We start from the raw sequence: 16,548 nt of genomic DNA on the forward strand, positions 1-16,548 counted from the left end.
GTGCCCTAGCCCTAGCCCTAGCCCTAGCCCTAGCCCTAGCCCTAGCCCTAGCCCTAGCCCTAGCCCTAGCCCTAGCCCTAGCCCTAGCCCTAGCCCTAGCCCTAGCCCTAGCCCTAGCCCCACAATAAACCCCCAGTTTGCCCCATGTTCTGCCTGCCTGCCTAGTCTTCTGCACGCCTGCCCGCACGGTCGCCGTTCTGCTCGTTCGTGACACTTATGCTCATTACGAATAAAAAAATGTGGTAACACTTTACTTAAGGCCATGTTTTTAGTAATTCATAAATGCATTTATAATAATAATATAAATTATGGATCCCCATGGGGAAATTGTCTTTATGCCTCCCTCAAATTGCTCTTTGTAGAGTAAGCTTTCCATGAAGGGCAGCCTTCTGCTGGGGCTCCCAGGGAGCTGAGGGTTAAGGGCCTTGCTCAAGGCACACAGGCTTAACCCACAGAGCCACACGCTGCCCCCCGGATTATGATGATTATTATTATTGTTTTTGTTGTTGTTATATTATAATTATTCTCATTATTATTAATAATAATAATAATTATTATTATTATTCATTTCTAAACGCATTTATAACAAATAATAATGCATTCAAAATGCATTATAAACATGGCTATAATTATTTAACAAAAGGGATAGCACATAATAGCCATGTATATTTTGCTGCTTATGCTTATTATAAAAGAATTTGCTTAATTAGTTTGTTGTGTGTTAGACCAGGTGGGCATGGAGCTTATAGCCAAGTTAGTTTAGTCCAGGCTTAGTTGAAATCATGTTGGAGAAGATGTGTAGAAGAAGATAAATTATTTAACTAAAAAAATTGTTTTTTTTTATTGTTTTGTTTTTTAATTTGCTGTCTTCTAATAAAATGTCCATATGCTTTTCATGCACATTAATTTATTCATAATTTGATTTTGTAGGAGAGGAGCCCAAATGTTACAAGGCTAATGACCCAAAGCTGAATTCCACTGCCTGGTTTGTCAATTACATTGGGCCATTTATCGAATTCATGACTTTGGATGACCTTAACAAATTTGGTTCTACAAAGGTATGAATTACCTGCCTACTGCAAATTTACAGTAGTATAATTGTTGCAGTCCTTGCTATGAACAAATGCCCCAAACATGGAAACCATCTCTGTAGTATTATTTTTCTTATTTGGGTCAAATAAACATAGCTACATAATGCTTTACAGTGAGATTTGCTTTGCTACTCAGACTTTGAACTTAATATAATGAAATGTGCTGAAGATCAGCTAGACCCTTTTTTATTATTCAGATTACAAAGCTAACAGCTAATTGCTTTGTAAAACCAATATTCAATTTTTTTTCTACAGCTCCAGGTCTTTATGCTGAACCCTGCAAACCTCCAGCTTTTCAGTGTAAATAGCTTCCCTCAGAATGTTTCATCATTTTTCACAGAACTCATTTACCAACAGGATCCCAATTTCAGCCCTTTGCTGTAAGTGTTACAAAGTATTACTGTACCTTGTATTTGTTCAGTTTGCATTTATACTCTTTAAAGTGTACATCTTTTCAAATATATTTCCAACCCACCAAAACCACAGGCACATACAGCTTAATCCCAAAATTAAACTACTTATATTGCTGACTGATTCATAATCAAACACCTAATTAATGACCTGAATTAGGACACTGCAAAGACATCAGGATTACCATCTGGCATAAATAAAACGTATTAAAATACTAAATGCAGCCTAAATAGTAACCGCATTTAGACAACTCACTGTGAGGAATTATAGCAGTTCTGCGATATCCGCAGTTTCAGAAACTGTGGTGTCAGTTATCCACACTCAGAAAAAAAATAGTAAAATGTGTAAGAGAGGGGTATAAAAAGCATGATTTTCATTGATCTGTCATCCTTTGAAACATGATATTTCTTCATTGCTCCATTGACTCCTAAGAATTAGGCTAAAACATCAGAATCCCTTTCACTCGAGAGAAAGAGAGAGTACAGTACTGTATAAGAATGCACAATAAACTTTATTATTACTGTTTTTAATGCTGGTAATATCTTACTATGCATAGTTTATCAAATAAATTTGACCACATATGTACACAATCCCGTTATATATGGGGTCCGCAGATGGTTTGCTTTTGTCCGCAGCAGATCGTGGAACGTATCACCCAGGGATACAGGGGGTCTGCTGTAGTGCATCCATTCAACTACCATAACGACACAAATAATACAGAGTGTAACAAGTCTGGAGCCTTTTTCAGCAAGATGAAGCAAGAATACACACAATCACACACCATGAGCAATTTACAGACAGCAAGCACCTACCCTGTATGCCTTTAGAGGAGTGTATGCTGAAATGTATACTGGGGCTGAATTGGCATTTATAGAGGAACACTTTGTAGAAACCATGAGTCTTATCAAGGCTCCTATTTTCCTAAATATGAAAGTTTAATAGTTACATATTCGATAGTTAACATGGATGGTTTGATACTGTATTTAAGTACAGAATGCATGTAACAACTATGGAACAATTCCACACAGAAACGTATCTTCAGTTTCTTATTCTGAAACGCATCCTGTTTTACTGAATGAGTAAATGTTGATTTATCCTCATTAGACTTCCGCTGCAGTTCCGCTGTACTGCCCCTGGAACATCATACTCACAACTGAGCATAGAAAACACTTTGGTCATTCTCCAGACCATAAATCAGGCCTGTGGTGAGATTGACCCTGAGGTGGGAATCCCAGTTAACTGTCTTCTGTTTTCTCAATGCATTTGTTACTTGTCTTAAAGAGTGAATAAAATCAATAGCATCAAACTTTTCTTAATGAATGTAAGAGCATTCTGAAATAAATCCCCACCCTTTCCCCCAAAGATTACCACAGCCCTGGCTGGAAATCTGCCGGTCAGTGAAAATATGATTACAGCTCTGGGCCAGGAATGTGCAGGATTTACCACTACACAAATTTTGGGAGCTCCACCAAATGTCCTTATGTCATCCTTGGGCACGCTAAGTGCTGTGAATGGCTGGAACCAAGGCCAGGCAGCAAGCGTTATACAAGTTCTTCTCAAACAATTCCAGGTATTATTTCTTATTTATTTATTTTTATTTCGTTATGATACATCTCATGTTAGTCCTTAAAACTGAAATACAAATGAATAATTGTACTTAAAGAAAATACAACTGTAGCTGGAACTGCTTTTGTATCTTAAAATAAAAAGGGGCGTAAAAGCACAAAAAATTAGCGGTTTGGTACACACTTCAATTTTGGCAGTTTCAGTAAAGCAGGAAAACATTTGTTATTAGAGCTGCAAATACAAACACCTTTAGAAACAGTTGCAAACCAAAGGCAAAATGCCTTTTTATGTGCCTGAATTAGTGCTGTCCAAAACGATTATTTTTTAAACTATTATTTTATTCAATTATTTGACTAATCTAACAACTAATTTTTTGCTTGATCTGATGATACATTTATTAGTCATTTAATACAACAATTCACCATCTCCCACACACAATCTCCTTTTTGCATGGTGGTGGGAGATGACTCATTAATATGAGAGAAGTGCTACATGATTAGCCAGTACATGCCTTACAAAATAGTGCGGCATTGCTGGCACTGGCGATATTAGACAAAACTATATTCAGCCAAATTAAGTCTAGAACTGATATAGTTTTAACGCTGTCAGCTATGAAACGACTAGCCGGTTTATTAGCGGAATAACTTTGTATTGAAAATGAAAACCATGCCGCAGGTCCAATGAATAAAATATTGTAGCTCTCAAGTGGATCATCAGGTGGACAGTAAAGTTCAGTTATAAACAGACTGTTTTTTTTGCACAGTTCTTAAAGGGACAGCGTTAACGTACTCCTGAGGGGATAAAATACTTTCCCATACAATACGTTTAGCTTATGACGTAGTGCATTGCAGTCACAAAACATTTACGTAGTTTTACACATGTCAACACTGAAATTCCATGTCGACACAATTTTTATAATCGACATCGTCGATTACGTCGAATAATTGTCCCAGCCCTAGTCTGAAAAACAAAACTGCTTATTTGCACACTGTTAAATATGTATGATAAAATAAAAAAAAATCGAAAACATAAAATCATAATCATTATTGACTAAATCCTATGTTCTCTACGACAGAGTATGATCTTATGTCTGTAGCAATAGACACCCCTTGGTTGGTTGGTTGGTTGACTGATTGATTGATTTATTGATTGACTGACTGATTGTCCAGTCTGAATTTCCTGGCAAAAGCACTTAAAATGCAACTAAGAAACTTTCTGTCTTGCTCCAGTAGTACACATACTCAGATGGTATCATCTCATATGATTTAGTACGCTGGATGTTTCCAGCAACATATCTGAATTCAGTATAACAGAGCCGAGGGACAGTCTTGAATTTTTCTGCTACTCCCTATCCAGTGCTGGTAATTTATTGGGAAACCAAAATGTTCCCAGACAGCTGATAATGCTGACTGTAACTAGTATTAACCATAACCAACTCAGAGCTACAATTAGCCCAACTTTCTGTGTTGAACATCTACTTGTGACTTTAGGTTCTGCCCATGTCAACAAATCTATTCATTCATTTCATTGTGCATACCATACCAAAAATGGTGTACCAAATAGTACAACAGTGACAAATACGTGTACCATTACAGCCCTAATTTTTCTGAATTTATTATGTATTATTAAATTTGAACTTACATACGGTACATTTCAAAACGCTTACAAGCAAATTTTTACAATGTAATTGTTTACTGTGTGCATTTAAGTCATTTGAAAATCCAGAATTGATTGAAAATTATTTTTTTCCCCTCTCCATTAACAGATAGACAGTGGTCAGAAACTGCTACAACTTGGAACTCTTATAATAGGAGTTCCTTCTGTGATTTTCAGAAATATACAATCTTCCCAACTTTTACAAATATCACAATATGCAACTTTCCTCAGCAATATCATGAATGCTCCAGAAATCATACAGTATACCTTTGTTAGTCAGGTATGTATGTACTGTATCTTTCAACGGATATAACATCAAAGAACTGTATTTTAAAAATCAGAAATTCCATTGTATTCTGACCAGGATGATTGGTTAAAAGATGAATATTATTGTTCTTATTTGATTTTAGAGAAGTGGGTATGGTTATTGCCAATCATAAACAACAGCATCTTTCTTTCTTTTACAGATAATTAATATAAGTACGAACACACAGTCACTGTTAATGAATGTCCCTGATATTATGGCGACCCAAATCCCAAGATCTCTCCTAGATTTTTCTTCAGTTTCAACACAAACAAATACGATAGAACTAATTAACAAGAAAACATGGAAACCTGACCAGGTACCTAAATCAGTAAATGAACTATATTAACATTATGACATTTAATTCCTGATTTTATTACTCATATGTGTAACTATTGCAATGTAAGAACAATTTTTAAATGCTGAATGTAAACTATACATGGAAATAGTTGTAAGAAAGTAAAGCATTTAAGCAGTTTTGGGAGGAAAGATTTTGATCACCTTGTGAGTTGATGTTTTGTATTTCTTGTTGATCTCCTACAGGCAATTTTCTTCTTTGACGTAGTAGCAAATGGGATAAGCACCCTTGATAAGTATGTTTTAATTGTCTTTTGTGTGAAATTATGCCAGTTATTATAACCACATGCTTGAGTTTGGTGTGTGACATGCGATTCATCAAACGGTTCTGTTCTAGCATTTCCCCAGACGTTCTACAAGGATTTACATGCACACGAGCACAGCTAATACCAAACAAAAATGTTGTAACAATCATCAAAGCTTGTCAGAAAAAGAGAAAAAATGTAGTCCTACAGGAAACCCAAGTAAGTCTGGCAGTCAGTACATCCGTGTGTACCCATGCAAACAGTTCAACACATATCCTCACATGCACACATTCATCATCCTAGTTTTTGTCAACTTCCGCATACGTATACTGTCCATTTATGTAAGTACACATTACTAGACTATTCATCATATACATGCAAAGTTAGTATTTGCAAAACCAAAATACAGAGGAAAAAGTATCATTTTTTTCTGCCGTTTGTATAGCTATAGAAATATAATAATGTACATGCAAACTTTGTTGCACAGTAGTGAAATAGAATTTTATGTTGTAAACAGAGATCTTAAAGTGATTGTTCAACTTTTTTTGCAGTTAACCTGCATGTATAATTACATCAAAGTGAGTCAGCTAAATACCTTTGCAGAATACCCACCCGAAATGCTGTTGTATTACAAGTAAGTGACATGAGGAAATACTCTTTAATAGTGAAAACAAATTTATATGAGCTTTGATATTGACAATAAAATGAACAGAACATTTTGTATCATGCTACACTATTTAAATCATTTTAAAAAGTGTTAATACTGATCATTGAAATATGTTACCAGTTATGAAACAGATGTGACATCAGACTGTACCTCATATTTTACGAATGTCGGAGCAGCAAAGTTTGACGTCCTGTCAGATATGTTGTCATTCATAAAAACCAATTTGCTGCAGAATGCCAAACACTGCCTTGTAAGTAGTACGGAGCTATTTGCAACAACATTTTTTATACATGTACATACTACCATATAAATTCCATTTTATTTATTACATATATTTTTATCAGTATTGGGTAGATCTTTAACAAGAAACAGTAAAAATGCCTTGGGAACTGGAAGAGTGATGATATAAATGCTCCCCAAACTATCTACTGTTTACAGTGCTGTTAATTTTTATCCACGAGTTCGCTATTCAGCTTTATACTATATATTGTATGTATAATTTAAAAAATATATATAATATGTAGCTTTAGTGGGAAAGCACACAGTTTCACTGTACATGTACAATGACAATACAGGTATTCTATACCATTATTCTATCCTATGAAATTACAGGGCATTTCAGGCACAAGCCTCAGTGCAAACAATGTGCAGGTACTTGGGAACATGGTCTGTACACTTAATGGGTCCTATATTCAGAACTCTGATTCACTGATCCTGGAGAAACTAAAGAACTGTAACAAATTCTCAATGGACCAAGTCACAGCTATGGAGAATCTGCTGTTTACTGGTGCAACCAAATATGGGTATGTAAACCTCTTTGCTTTCAAATACATATTAAGGGAAGTCAGCTATTACTTCATATAAAAAAGTACTGGTGTAAAGAACTACCTGCTGGCTCATAGGCAGAATTCAGTTGGTCTGTTGTTGTTGTTGTTGATGATCAATGGCTTTCTTTGTTATTTTTTTCCTAGAAATGTTTCATCATGGAATATACAGACGCTGGAGGACCTGGGCATTCTTCCCCTGTATTTCACAAGCATCTTCTGGAACCAGTTCACACCTGTACATCCCTATTAATATTCATTTCATGTAAAATGTATTCTATTCTGTTACATTTTCAGAACCATTTTGATCTTTTTGTGTTTTTCCAGTCTGACATAAATAGTTTCCTGAAAACATTCCTGGTATATCTGCGAAGCATTGGGACAGAGAGGCTTAAACTGAAAAACCTGTTTACAGAAATCCAGAAGTCCTCCCGATTCAAACGTGATGCAGGTTTGTGTTTCAGAGAGCTCTTTTGTCCTTGAACAAAGTACTAGCAGATGTAATTTACCAAGTGTAATTTTCCAAACCCTACAAGTAATCATTTCTAGAATACATAATTACTTTATGTACATAGTTTAGATATATTTTGATTAAGATGTCTAAATCTTGATATGTCATGCAGAAGTTATTGTGTTTTTCAATGGATCAGAGTGTATACTGAAAATTTTACTTATGAAAAGCTAAGTTTGTTTACAATGTTTGTATACTGGTTTATGTACTTCTTCAAGTTTATTTTTTTCTGCGTACTCCACAGTCCACAGATATACAATCTGGTGAAAGGCTTATTTAAATTGAACATTGTATGTGTTTGCGTGCTCTGTCATAAACAGGCATTCCAGCAACTGTGCTTCCTTGCCTTTTGCCCTGGGATAGGCCTCAGATCCCCCTCTACTAGATAAATGGTTGGAAGATAGGGTAACACTTGAGGGGACATGAATAATGTAGTAGTACACACATACTTAATGCATACTTAATACATTAACCAATTACTAAGCATTTAAGTAATGATTCCATGTTCATTAATCTAATCAATCATGACAGTTCATGTATTTTTTGAGGAAACATACAGTATTAGTTTTTGATTTGTTCTTGAGTAGTAAACGAAATCTTACCATTATTTACTAAACGCAAAAAGGTATCATACACTGAAAATATATCTGAACCTTATCTTTTCATTTATTTAATTGATGATCTTTTGTACAACCCAATAGGATAAGCGGTTTGGAAAATGGATGGATGGATGGATGGATGGATCTTTTGTACATGTTGCTAGTATATTTCTGGTTTATGTATTTTTTTGTATGGGGGGCTAAATCCATCTCACATGAAATTTGACTTAAGTAAGGGTTTGTGGAACTGATTATTACTTCTATGAGTCAAGAACTGTCTGTATTGAGGGGATAACAAAACAGCAGGGATTTCTTGTTCAACATAATTTGGACAATGCTAATTTCCATTCACATTCAACAAAATACATTTTGTATTTTCAGCACTAGTAACAATTGATTTAAAAAAGCCATCTGGCAGGCAGTTTTGTTTGCTGCACTGCATACAGTATTATTCTTTTTAAAAACTGCATGTTTCCACTATGAAGTAACCTGCTGCATCTCGAATCAGGAGTAATGATTTCAGGAAATATTATATCTATAGATCTATTTTAGCAATACAATAACCTCTTTATTTTTTTCAGGCTGCACAGCGCCCATCAACGCTGTCATTATAAGTGATGTAACGTTCCCCTTTGCATATAGCATCACACAGTTCACTTCCTGTTTGAGTCCTCAAACTGCAGTGGATAATCTGGCAGCTCTCGCAGAAAAAGTTTACAGTCAGAATTTTCAGATGGTAGTTTTGGACAAGTTAAATCAGGTGAAGTCATACAAAATGTGTGTGGATGTATCACAGATTAAACGGGCAATTTAATTGATTAAATGATCGAATGTTCTTAAGTGGGTAGATTGATTATAACTTTATTACTTTGGAACATATCTAGAATTTATCACTCCTAGCATACAATAGAAGTGTCTTTAATTGTTTATTATTCATGGAATTGTAAACAGACGGCTCAATGAATTTAACCAGTGATTTAAGACCTATAAAAATTACCTGTATAAAGAAGTCAAAAACTGCATCAAAATTATTTTGGTAGTTAAATGAACCTTAGGTTAGTGAATCAGATATAATGTAGCCATTGCAATCTTTAGTTTAGTCATTAATTTAGAAGTTGGTTTTCATTTATTATGACACTGCATAAATGTGTCTTTTGGAATTTGTAGAGTAAGCTTTATTTTTGCTAATGACCAATTGTTTCTATCATTGACCCTATTATCAAAAGATTTTTAAAAAGATGATGATTAAATAAATTTAACTTAAAACACCTTTAATTCGCAGCATTAACATAATGTTAGGTTCTTTTACAGGCATATCCTTCAAGCATTCCAGAAGAACAGGTTCAGTTGCTGGGATCAATTTCCCGTGTGGCCTCATTAGAAGACATCAGTAAGTGGAACATCACAAAGATCGACACTCTGTCTGCGTTGATGAATTCGTCTGATGGAGCATGGGACCCTCTTCAGGTAAAAATTCTCCTTTAAGATCTTTACTGTTTTCTTATGACAGCTTCTTATTACTTGTGTTCTTTAATGCCATTTAATACCCTCCATTAATCTTTTCAGAGTAACGCCATTATTACAAAATACTTAAGTACTAAAGGTAACACCTTGGGGACTCCTGAACTGAATTCAATGGGAGGAACAGTCTTGTGCTCTCTTGACATTGATGTTCTCAGTTCTATCACCATAATAAGCCTGCGGTAGGAATTACTATGAACTTGTATTATTCAGTCCCATTTCTGATGACAGAAACATTACTTTATACTGCAATTTATCCATGAATGTGTTCTGCTCATAATTCACCCTTTACACTTCCAGAAATGCCAATCCTTTAGATATATCGAATTGTTCACTTCAACAGAAGAATGAAATTTTCACAATAGCTGTGGGTGCCTCTCCAAGAGACAATACCACATCGTTGACTACCTACCAAGAAATACAACCATATTTAGGTGAGTGTGGATGTCTCTTAGGCTTGAATAATATGTGGTTATCTTATTGCATGAAATTAAATAGCTTACTCAAAAATATATATCCATGAAGTAACTTGATATGAAAATTCTATATTATGAGACAGCTTACAGATAAACACTATTTGACCATTTGTAAAGAATTTTATTTTCTTTCTGACTTTAGGTGGTTCATCGATAGATTACGTAAGGAGTTTGTCTAAATCATCGGTTAACATGGATTTGCCAACTTTTATAAGTTTGGATAAATCAGTTATCTTGGTACGTACAAACATTAAGGGCTATTTTACACTCAGTGCAAAGTGGTGCCAAGCATGACCCAAGCGTGTTTTCTAGCGTGAACCCGATGCAGCTGTTATTTTCCCATCCAGTGCTCATGTCATTTAAATCACAAATATACTTGCACCCATCTGCACACCCATGGGTGTGTCAGTCTTACAATGAGGCAGAGTCAGATGCTTTGTTGCCGCATTTCTATCTTGAGGCAGTGGAAAGCGATTGAAGTCTGTGGTGCAATATTTGTCACAGTTATTTGAAGGACGCAGTATTGGTCACAGTGTTGTCTAAAGGGCACGTTATTCACATCATACCTGCAGTGTGTGGCTACATAGGCTGCTGCACAGCATGCAGACACTCCTTGTTAAACACATAGGGAATGCAGCAGCACACAAACATGCAATATGTTATGGCCCAAACACGCCTATGACTAATTACGAGACTAAGTACAATCATTCTGGACCATGTGCTTGGTGCTGCAGCTATTTTGCCACCATGAAACTAGCAAAAGCGGATTGGCCACACCTTAAAAAAGCTGCACCATGTGCTTCAGACTGTACACTTTTGATTGTTAAAGTAGGGCCATAAACGGTCCTAAGCTATGTATTTACCAATTGTATTTAATGTAAGACTACTTTTTAGTACTACTTTTTAGGAAGTTTGCTAAATCTGATTTATAACTTTCCAGGCTCTTACTGTGAAAGAGGTGAAAAGCCTACTGGGTTCAAATTTGCCTCAATTGAAAACATATGACAATGTGAATGTCATACAAGATTGGATCAAACAGCAATATCAGTCAGATCTCAATACTCTGGGCCTGGGACTAACTGGGGGAAAGGTTGCTTCTACAACTGGACCACAAACAACTACAAAGTCAACCGTATCAGGAGCAGTCCCAAATACATTACCGGGTAAGGACCTATTTATTACTAATTGGTATTGTGTTATTGCGGGAGTACAGGACAGGTGTAAATTTCAGTATTCAATCAACTATGCAATATCCATTAAGAATTCATCCTGCATTCCAGTAATAAGTGAAACAATTAGATTGCGTCAGACTTGAATGGATTTTTCCAATGCATCAAATGTTACCTTGCTCTCTCTCTCTCTCTATATATATATATATATATATATATATATATATATATATACAGAGAGAGAGAGAGAGAGAGAGCAAGGTAAAGTAAGGTATATAGGAGAGTAAGGTGTGTGTGTATATATATATATATATATATATATATATATATATATATATAGAGAGAGAGAGAGAGAGAGAGAGAGAGTGTACTGTATCACGGTTAGGTATGTACCTCAGTTTTGAAGTCACAGTTAGGTGCATTTTTCGCGTTTAATTTAAATTGCTCTTTATTTTTCTATTGCTTTAAACAGTATTTTACAGAACAATGAATGTCTTTCTCAATACTGCTGCAAACTACTAATAAAAAACTAAAATTAAAAGTACTTAAAAGTAAATAAAAATATTCTCTTAAGTAAATAAAAATTAAATGAATGTCCATTAAGGTGCATATTAAGAAAATTAACGGTACCTGATCTTTACCGTATTCACATTAGCAGCTTAAAGTTTCATATCCGTGCAACACAAATAATGTCTCAAAAAATGCAAAGCATAACAAAATAAATATCCGATATAGTGCAGCATTGTTAAAAATACTTGTGCTGTACTAGTATTCACATTAACAACTTCCAGCTTCACATAGGAGGACATCGTAGGAGCACATGTGTATAATCACGCTGCTTCATCCGGCCCGTTTTGAGTGTTGCCCGGGGGAAACACACAAGGATTCCGTATTTGCTGCATTTGTTCGGTACATTCGCGTACAGAACCGAAACACCCATAACGAAAATTTGCAGTAAGAATACATGTGCCATTATACTCCATATATATATATATATATATATATATATATATATATATATATATATATGTGTGTGTGTGTGTGTGTGTGTATCCTGTATGCTTGTGAGACTATCCTACCTTTGTAGTTGTCTTGTCCACTTGTGACATAATTTTATTGATTACAAAAGCATTCATAGTACACAGTTTGGTTTGTAAGACGGTTCCAGATAAAACAGTTATGTAACATGCTATATTATTTTTCTAACTAAAAAACATTGCCAGTGAAATTACATTAGATTTTTGCCACCCTGACAATTTAGGTCATTGAAATCTGGAATAAAATGTGGCTGGTTTAATATTATTAGTATGGTTTTCACGTTTTTGCAAGTAGTTCTATATTTTTTTATGTTAGGGAATATAAGACCATAGATATTCTCTTCCTGTTTATTGTTGTTCTGAAGTGAATAGTTCATCTTTATCTTACTTTCTTTCTAGGTGGAGTGCAAACAAAATCAGTTCAGATTCTGCTTTCTATTTTATTTGTCTTGGGAATGACTGTCCTTCTACAATGAGTATGCAAGGAGATGACATAATAGCTAATAAAATGTAATGTATGGTTTTTTTTCTCTTCACTGTTACTATAATATAATTCATACAGTGATAAACACACTAATCGTAATGTAATTGTCATTTCAATGATTGTGGAAAAACACGTGGCTGACTTTTCAAATAATTGGACCCATGCTTTGAGCTTTACTGGCATTACTCATAACAGGAAAAAATATCTGCAACCTGTAACGGGGAAAGATGATCCTGAGATCTAGAGAATTAAACAATTTGGGGAATATAACAATGACTATATGTTTACTATTGGCTACAGCAAATGTAGCTATATTATTGTATAGTTTTTCAAATTTAAATTGTCGCTCAAGGGACATTTTGTAAATTTAAACCAATTTGTTGTTTTTTCGGAAAGATATGAGTTTCAGAGCTAAAAAATTGTAATGATCGATATACAGAGGACTTGAAATGCTCTGGAAAATGTAGATTATCTGGCTGTATAAAACTGAATAAATGCCAGAAATAAGCCAGTGTATAACAGGTGCTTTCATCTGACATTGGACAGCAACCTTTCCAACAATCAGATCACATACTGATTAGAAGATAATTATTTCATGTATACTCAGTGAAATCATAGTGAAAAAGTTGTAAATGATTTCAAAAATGATTTTTATATACAAAAAAAAATTTATACATATTGAGAACATATAAAGGAGTGGTTATTTAATGGAAAATTATATCTTTATCAACTAAGTTATAACTTGTACATCAAATAAAAATATTATGAAATGGACAAATGTTACATTTTTTTTTCAACTTTTCATTGTCCATTGTGAAAATACAATATTGTCATTATGAGATTTAGATTGTTTATCAGTTTGCTTTGTATTAATGGGTCCTATGCATCGTTATCTTGCTTATTTCTAGTGTCACTATATACTTTGGTAGTACTTTCTCTGAAGCGTTGTGAAACAGTATCTGATCAAGAAATTATGCCATGTTTGAGTGCTTGCATTAATGTCTCATGACAATAAACTCTATTATGAAGTAGGACTATGGAGGAAAAAACATGACATAATCAAATAAATCAATAGATAAATAAATGGTAACACGTAATTTATACACATTCATAACAAACAATGCATTCATAAAGCATTATAAATGTTTATCAAACATTATAAATATTATAAATATTTATCAAAAAGCATAACACATTATAACCACTTGTATCATGCATTATGAATCCTTTATGAAGCTCTCATCTATAATCCACCTTTATAATCATTATAATGGTCAGTATAAGCATTAAGAGTGCTTTGTACTACATTATAAAGGTATCTATAGTGCATTGTAGATGAGAGCTACATAAGGCAACCATAATGCATCAATTGTCATGTTCAGAAAATGAATGACATCAGTGACCATACTGGGGAGCATAGGACTGGGAGAAACTCTTATTCTGAACTAACGAGGGGTAGCTGAATTGAGAGGCAAGACAACTGATCAACAGGTGTGGTGCATTAGAGCCACATTAGGGAGCGAGCAAGTTGGCAGCTATCCAGGGCGTGACATAAACATGGCAATAATGTGTTATCCCTTTTTATAAATATCTATAGGCGTGTTTATAATGCTTTATGAAAGTATTATAATGCATCATTAACGTATTTATTAATTACTAAAATCATGGTGTTGGCAAATAAATGTATAGATTTATAGAAAAATAGAAAAAGATTTCTTTTCAATTGTATTTCTTATTTTCAAAGATTTCTTTTTTAATTGTTTTTTAATATCAAAGATTTGTTTTATTCATCTAAATGTAAATGCGGTTGGCAGCCCTAACCCTTTTTCTAAAGTACTATTGACCATGGGGATTTTGCTGATCTGCGCTCCATTACCTTAACCTCGTTTGGAAGAGAAGAAATGCTAGCTAGCATTCATGTCTGTAATGCTATGTTCACACTACATGACTTTCGAAGTCATGAGATCACTATACCGTTCCTATGTATGATGTCGGTATGCATATGGGATTCCCATATATGCCAAAAATATGTCAATAGCTCACTATGAAACTAAATATTTTTCTGTGTCTATTCGACTCTGTGATAAATATATTTTGACAATGAGATTGTTTATGTCGATTGCTTAATTGACAAAACATTTGCCTGTCAACTTTACACTGTACTTCTCTCATCTTAGTACTCCGTGTCGTTTGTTACATTGCATGTTGACCAAATATGCCAACATATCATTTTCATGTGTCGTTCTCCTCGTCGTTTGACTATGTCGTTCTGCATATCATCCTGATGGGTCATTTGACTGTGAGTGTAATTTCAACGTGTCATTTTCCTCCTCTTTCGACTGCGTCGTTATGCAGGTCATGCTGATGTGTCATCCGACTGTGTTGTTATGAATGTTGTCTTGATTTCGTTTGTCTGTGTTTTGCATCTCGTCCTGCTTTATTATTCTCCCTGTCCTTTACATCTCAAGTAGACTAATTCAAGTCAAAGTTTATTTGTGTAGCACGTTTTCATACACAAGATGTGCAGGTAATGCAGGTAACCTACGTGACTATCTAGGACTAGAAAAGGTAAAGAAATCCTAACTTGATTTTGACAAAAATAACCTTTGTGGATTGTTGAATACCTATAAATGTTACAACAAGACAAAATGCGGAACAGCACAAACAACAGGAGGAATAATACAGCAGGACTACAAGACAAACAACACAGACAAACGACACATCAGGACGACATTAATAACAACACAGTCAGATGACACATCCGGACAACATACATACCGATGCTCTCAAATGGCAAGGAGGATGATGCATCATGTGCTAAGATGACAGAGGTATAGTTTAAAGTTGAATTGAAAGACAGGTGCACAATCAATAGACAATCTCAGTGTCGAAAAAGTATTGTCACAGCTGAAGTACAGTTCAAAGTTAAACAGACAGACAAATATTGGGTTACATGTTCAGTGAACATGAACAATGCACTACTGACATATTTTCGGCACAAATTGCACGTTATTAAATGGTATTTAAGTGGCACATTTTTGAAATGTAGATGCACAACGCTCGTGAATGACACAGATACGCGCTCGAAGTGCACTGGTGGTATTTCATTTTATCTTTCATTTATATACATTTTATTATCAACTGGTCCTTTCACATAATCATCAACTGAAAGGACATTTGGATTGCTGAAAATGCATTTCAGATATTTAGATAAGTCAGGGAGAACCTTACAATGCAGCCCTCAGAAGGTCACGGCATTCTCTGTGGAATGTTGTATGTTGCATAACATTGTCACGTGCGATGGATGTCTGTTGGACTTAAATGAGGACACATTAGAGGACTCCTGAACGGTGCCCATGCCAACAGAAGAGTAAATGCCGGCAGTTCGGGCAGGGAGGGATCAGCTGGCAGAAGAGCTGAATCGTAAAAATAATAAAAATAATTTATGCATTACTCAGTATAGAAATTTACTTTTAGATCACATAAGTCTGGAGAAAATGTCTGCTCCCTTCCGAAAAAACAATTAGGTGAATTGGATTCTCTCTGGTCCGCACTGACCAATTCCATTATATGGGGGGGTGGTCGGCTGTGGCCTCATCTCCTCGGGATCCGGGCGGGTGGCGGGGTTGG

At 35.0% G+C, this 16,548-nt stretch overlaps 1 protein-coding gene across 2 annotated transcripts in view; it reads left to right on the plus strand.

The window, feature by feature from the left end:
- The window catches only part of LOC125742379 (uncharacterized), a 29,120-nt gene extending 14,146 nt beyond the window's left edge, over nt 1-14,974 (plus strand). For both annotated transcript variants that reach the window (XM_049014319.1, XM_049014320.1), the window contains exons 22-41: nt 931-1,058; nt 1,347-1,471; nt 2,607-2,724; nt 2,866-3,072; nt 4,834-5,004; nt 5,192-5,347; nt 5,572-5,621; nt 5,723-5,849; nt 6,182-6,264; nt 6,418-6,547; nt 6,910-7,100; nt 7,269-7,359; nt 7,449-7,572; nt 8,813-8,991; nt 9,543-9,698; nt 9,798-9,934; nt 10,053-10,186; nt 10,371-10,465; nt 11,169-11,391; nt 12,834-14,974. In XM_049014319.1, the coding sequence (XP_048870276.1) occupies nt 931-1,058; nt 1,347-1,471; nt 2,607-2,724; nt 2,866-3,072; nt 4,834-5,004; nt 5,192-5,347; nt 5,572-5,621; nt 5,723-5,849; nt 6,182-6,264; nt 6,418-6,547; nt 6,910-7,100; nt 7,269-7,359; nt 7,449-7,572; nt 8,813-8,991; nt 9,543-9,698; nt 9,798-9,934; nt 10,053-10,186; nt 10,371-10,465; nt 11,169-11,391; nt 12,834-12,910 (2,702 nt within the window). In that variant the 3' untranslated portion in view covers nt 12,911-14,974. The remainder of the gene's footprint in view (nt 1-930; nt 1,059-1,346; nt 1,472-2,606; nt 2,725-2,865; nt 3,073-4,833; nt 5,005-5,191; nt 5,348-5,571; nt 5,622-5,722; nt 5,850-6,181; nt 6,265-6,417; nt 6,548-6,909; nt 7,101-7,268; nt 7,360-7,448; nt 7,573-8,812; nt 8,992-9,542; nt 9,699-9,797; nt 9,935-10,052; nt 10,187-10,370; nt 10,466-11,168; nt 11,392-12,833) is intronic.
- The last annotated feature ends 1,574 nt before the right edge of the window (nt 14,975-16,548 follow it).

The sequence above is a fragment of the Brienomyrus brachyistius genome, chromosome 5 (assembly GCF_023856365.1).
Source record: "Brienomyrus brachyistius isolate T26 chromosome 5, BBRACH_0.4, whole genome shotgun sequence".
NCBI lineage: Eukaryota > Metazoa > Chordata > Actinopteri > Osteoglossiformes > Mormyridae > Brienomyrus > Brienomyrus brachyistius.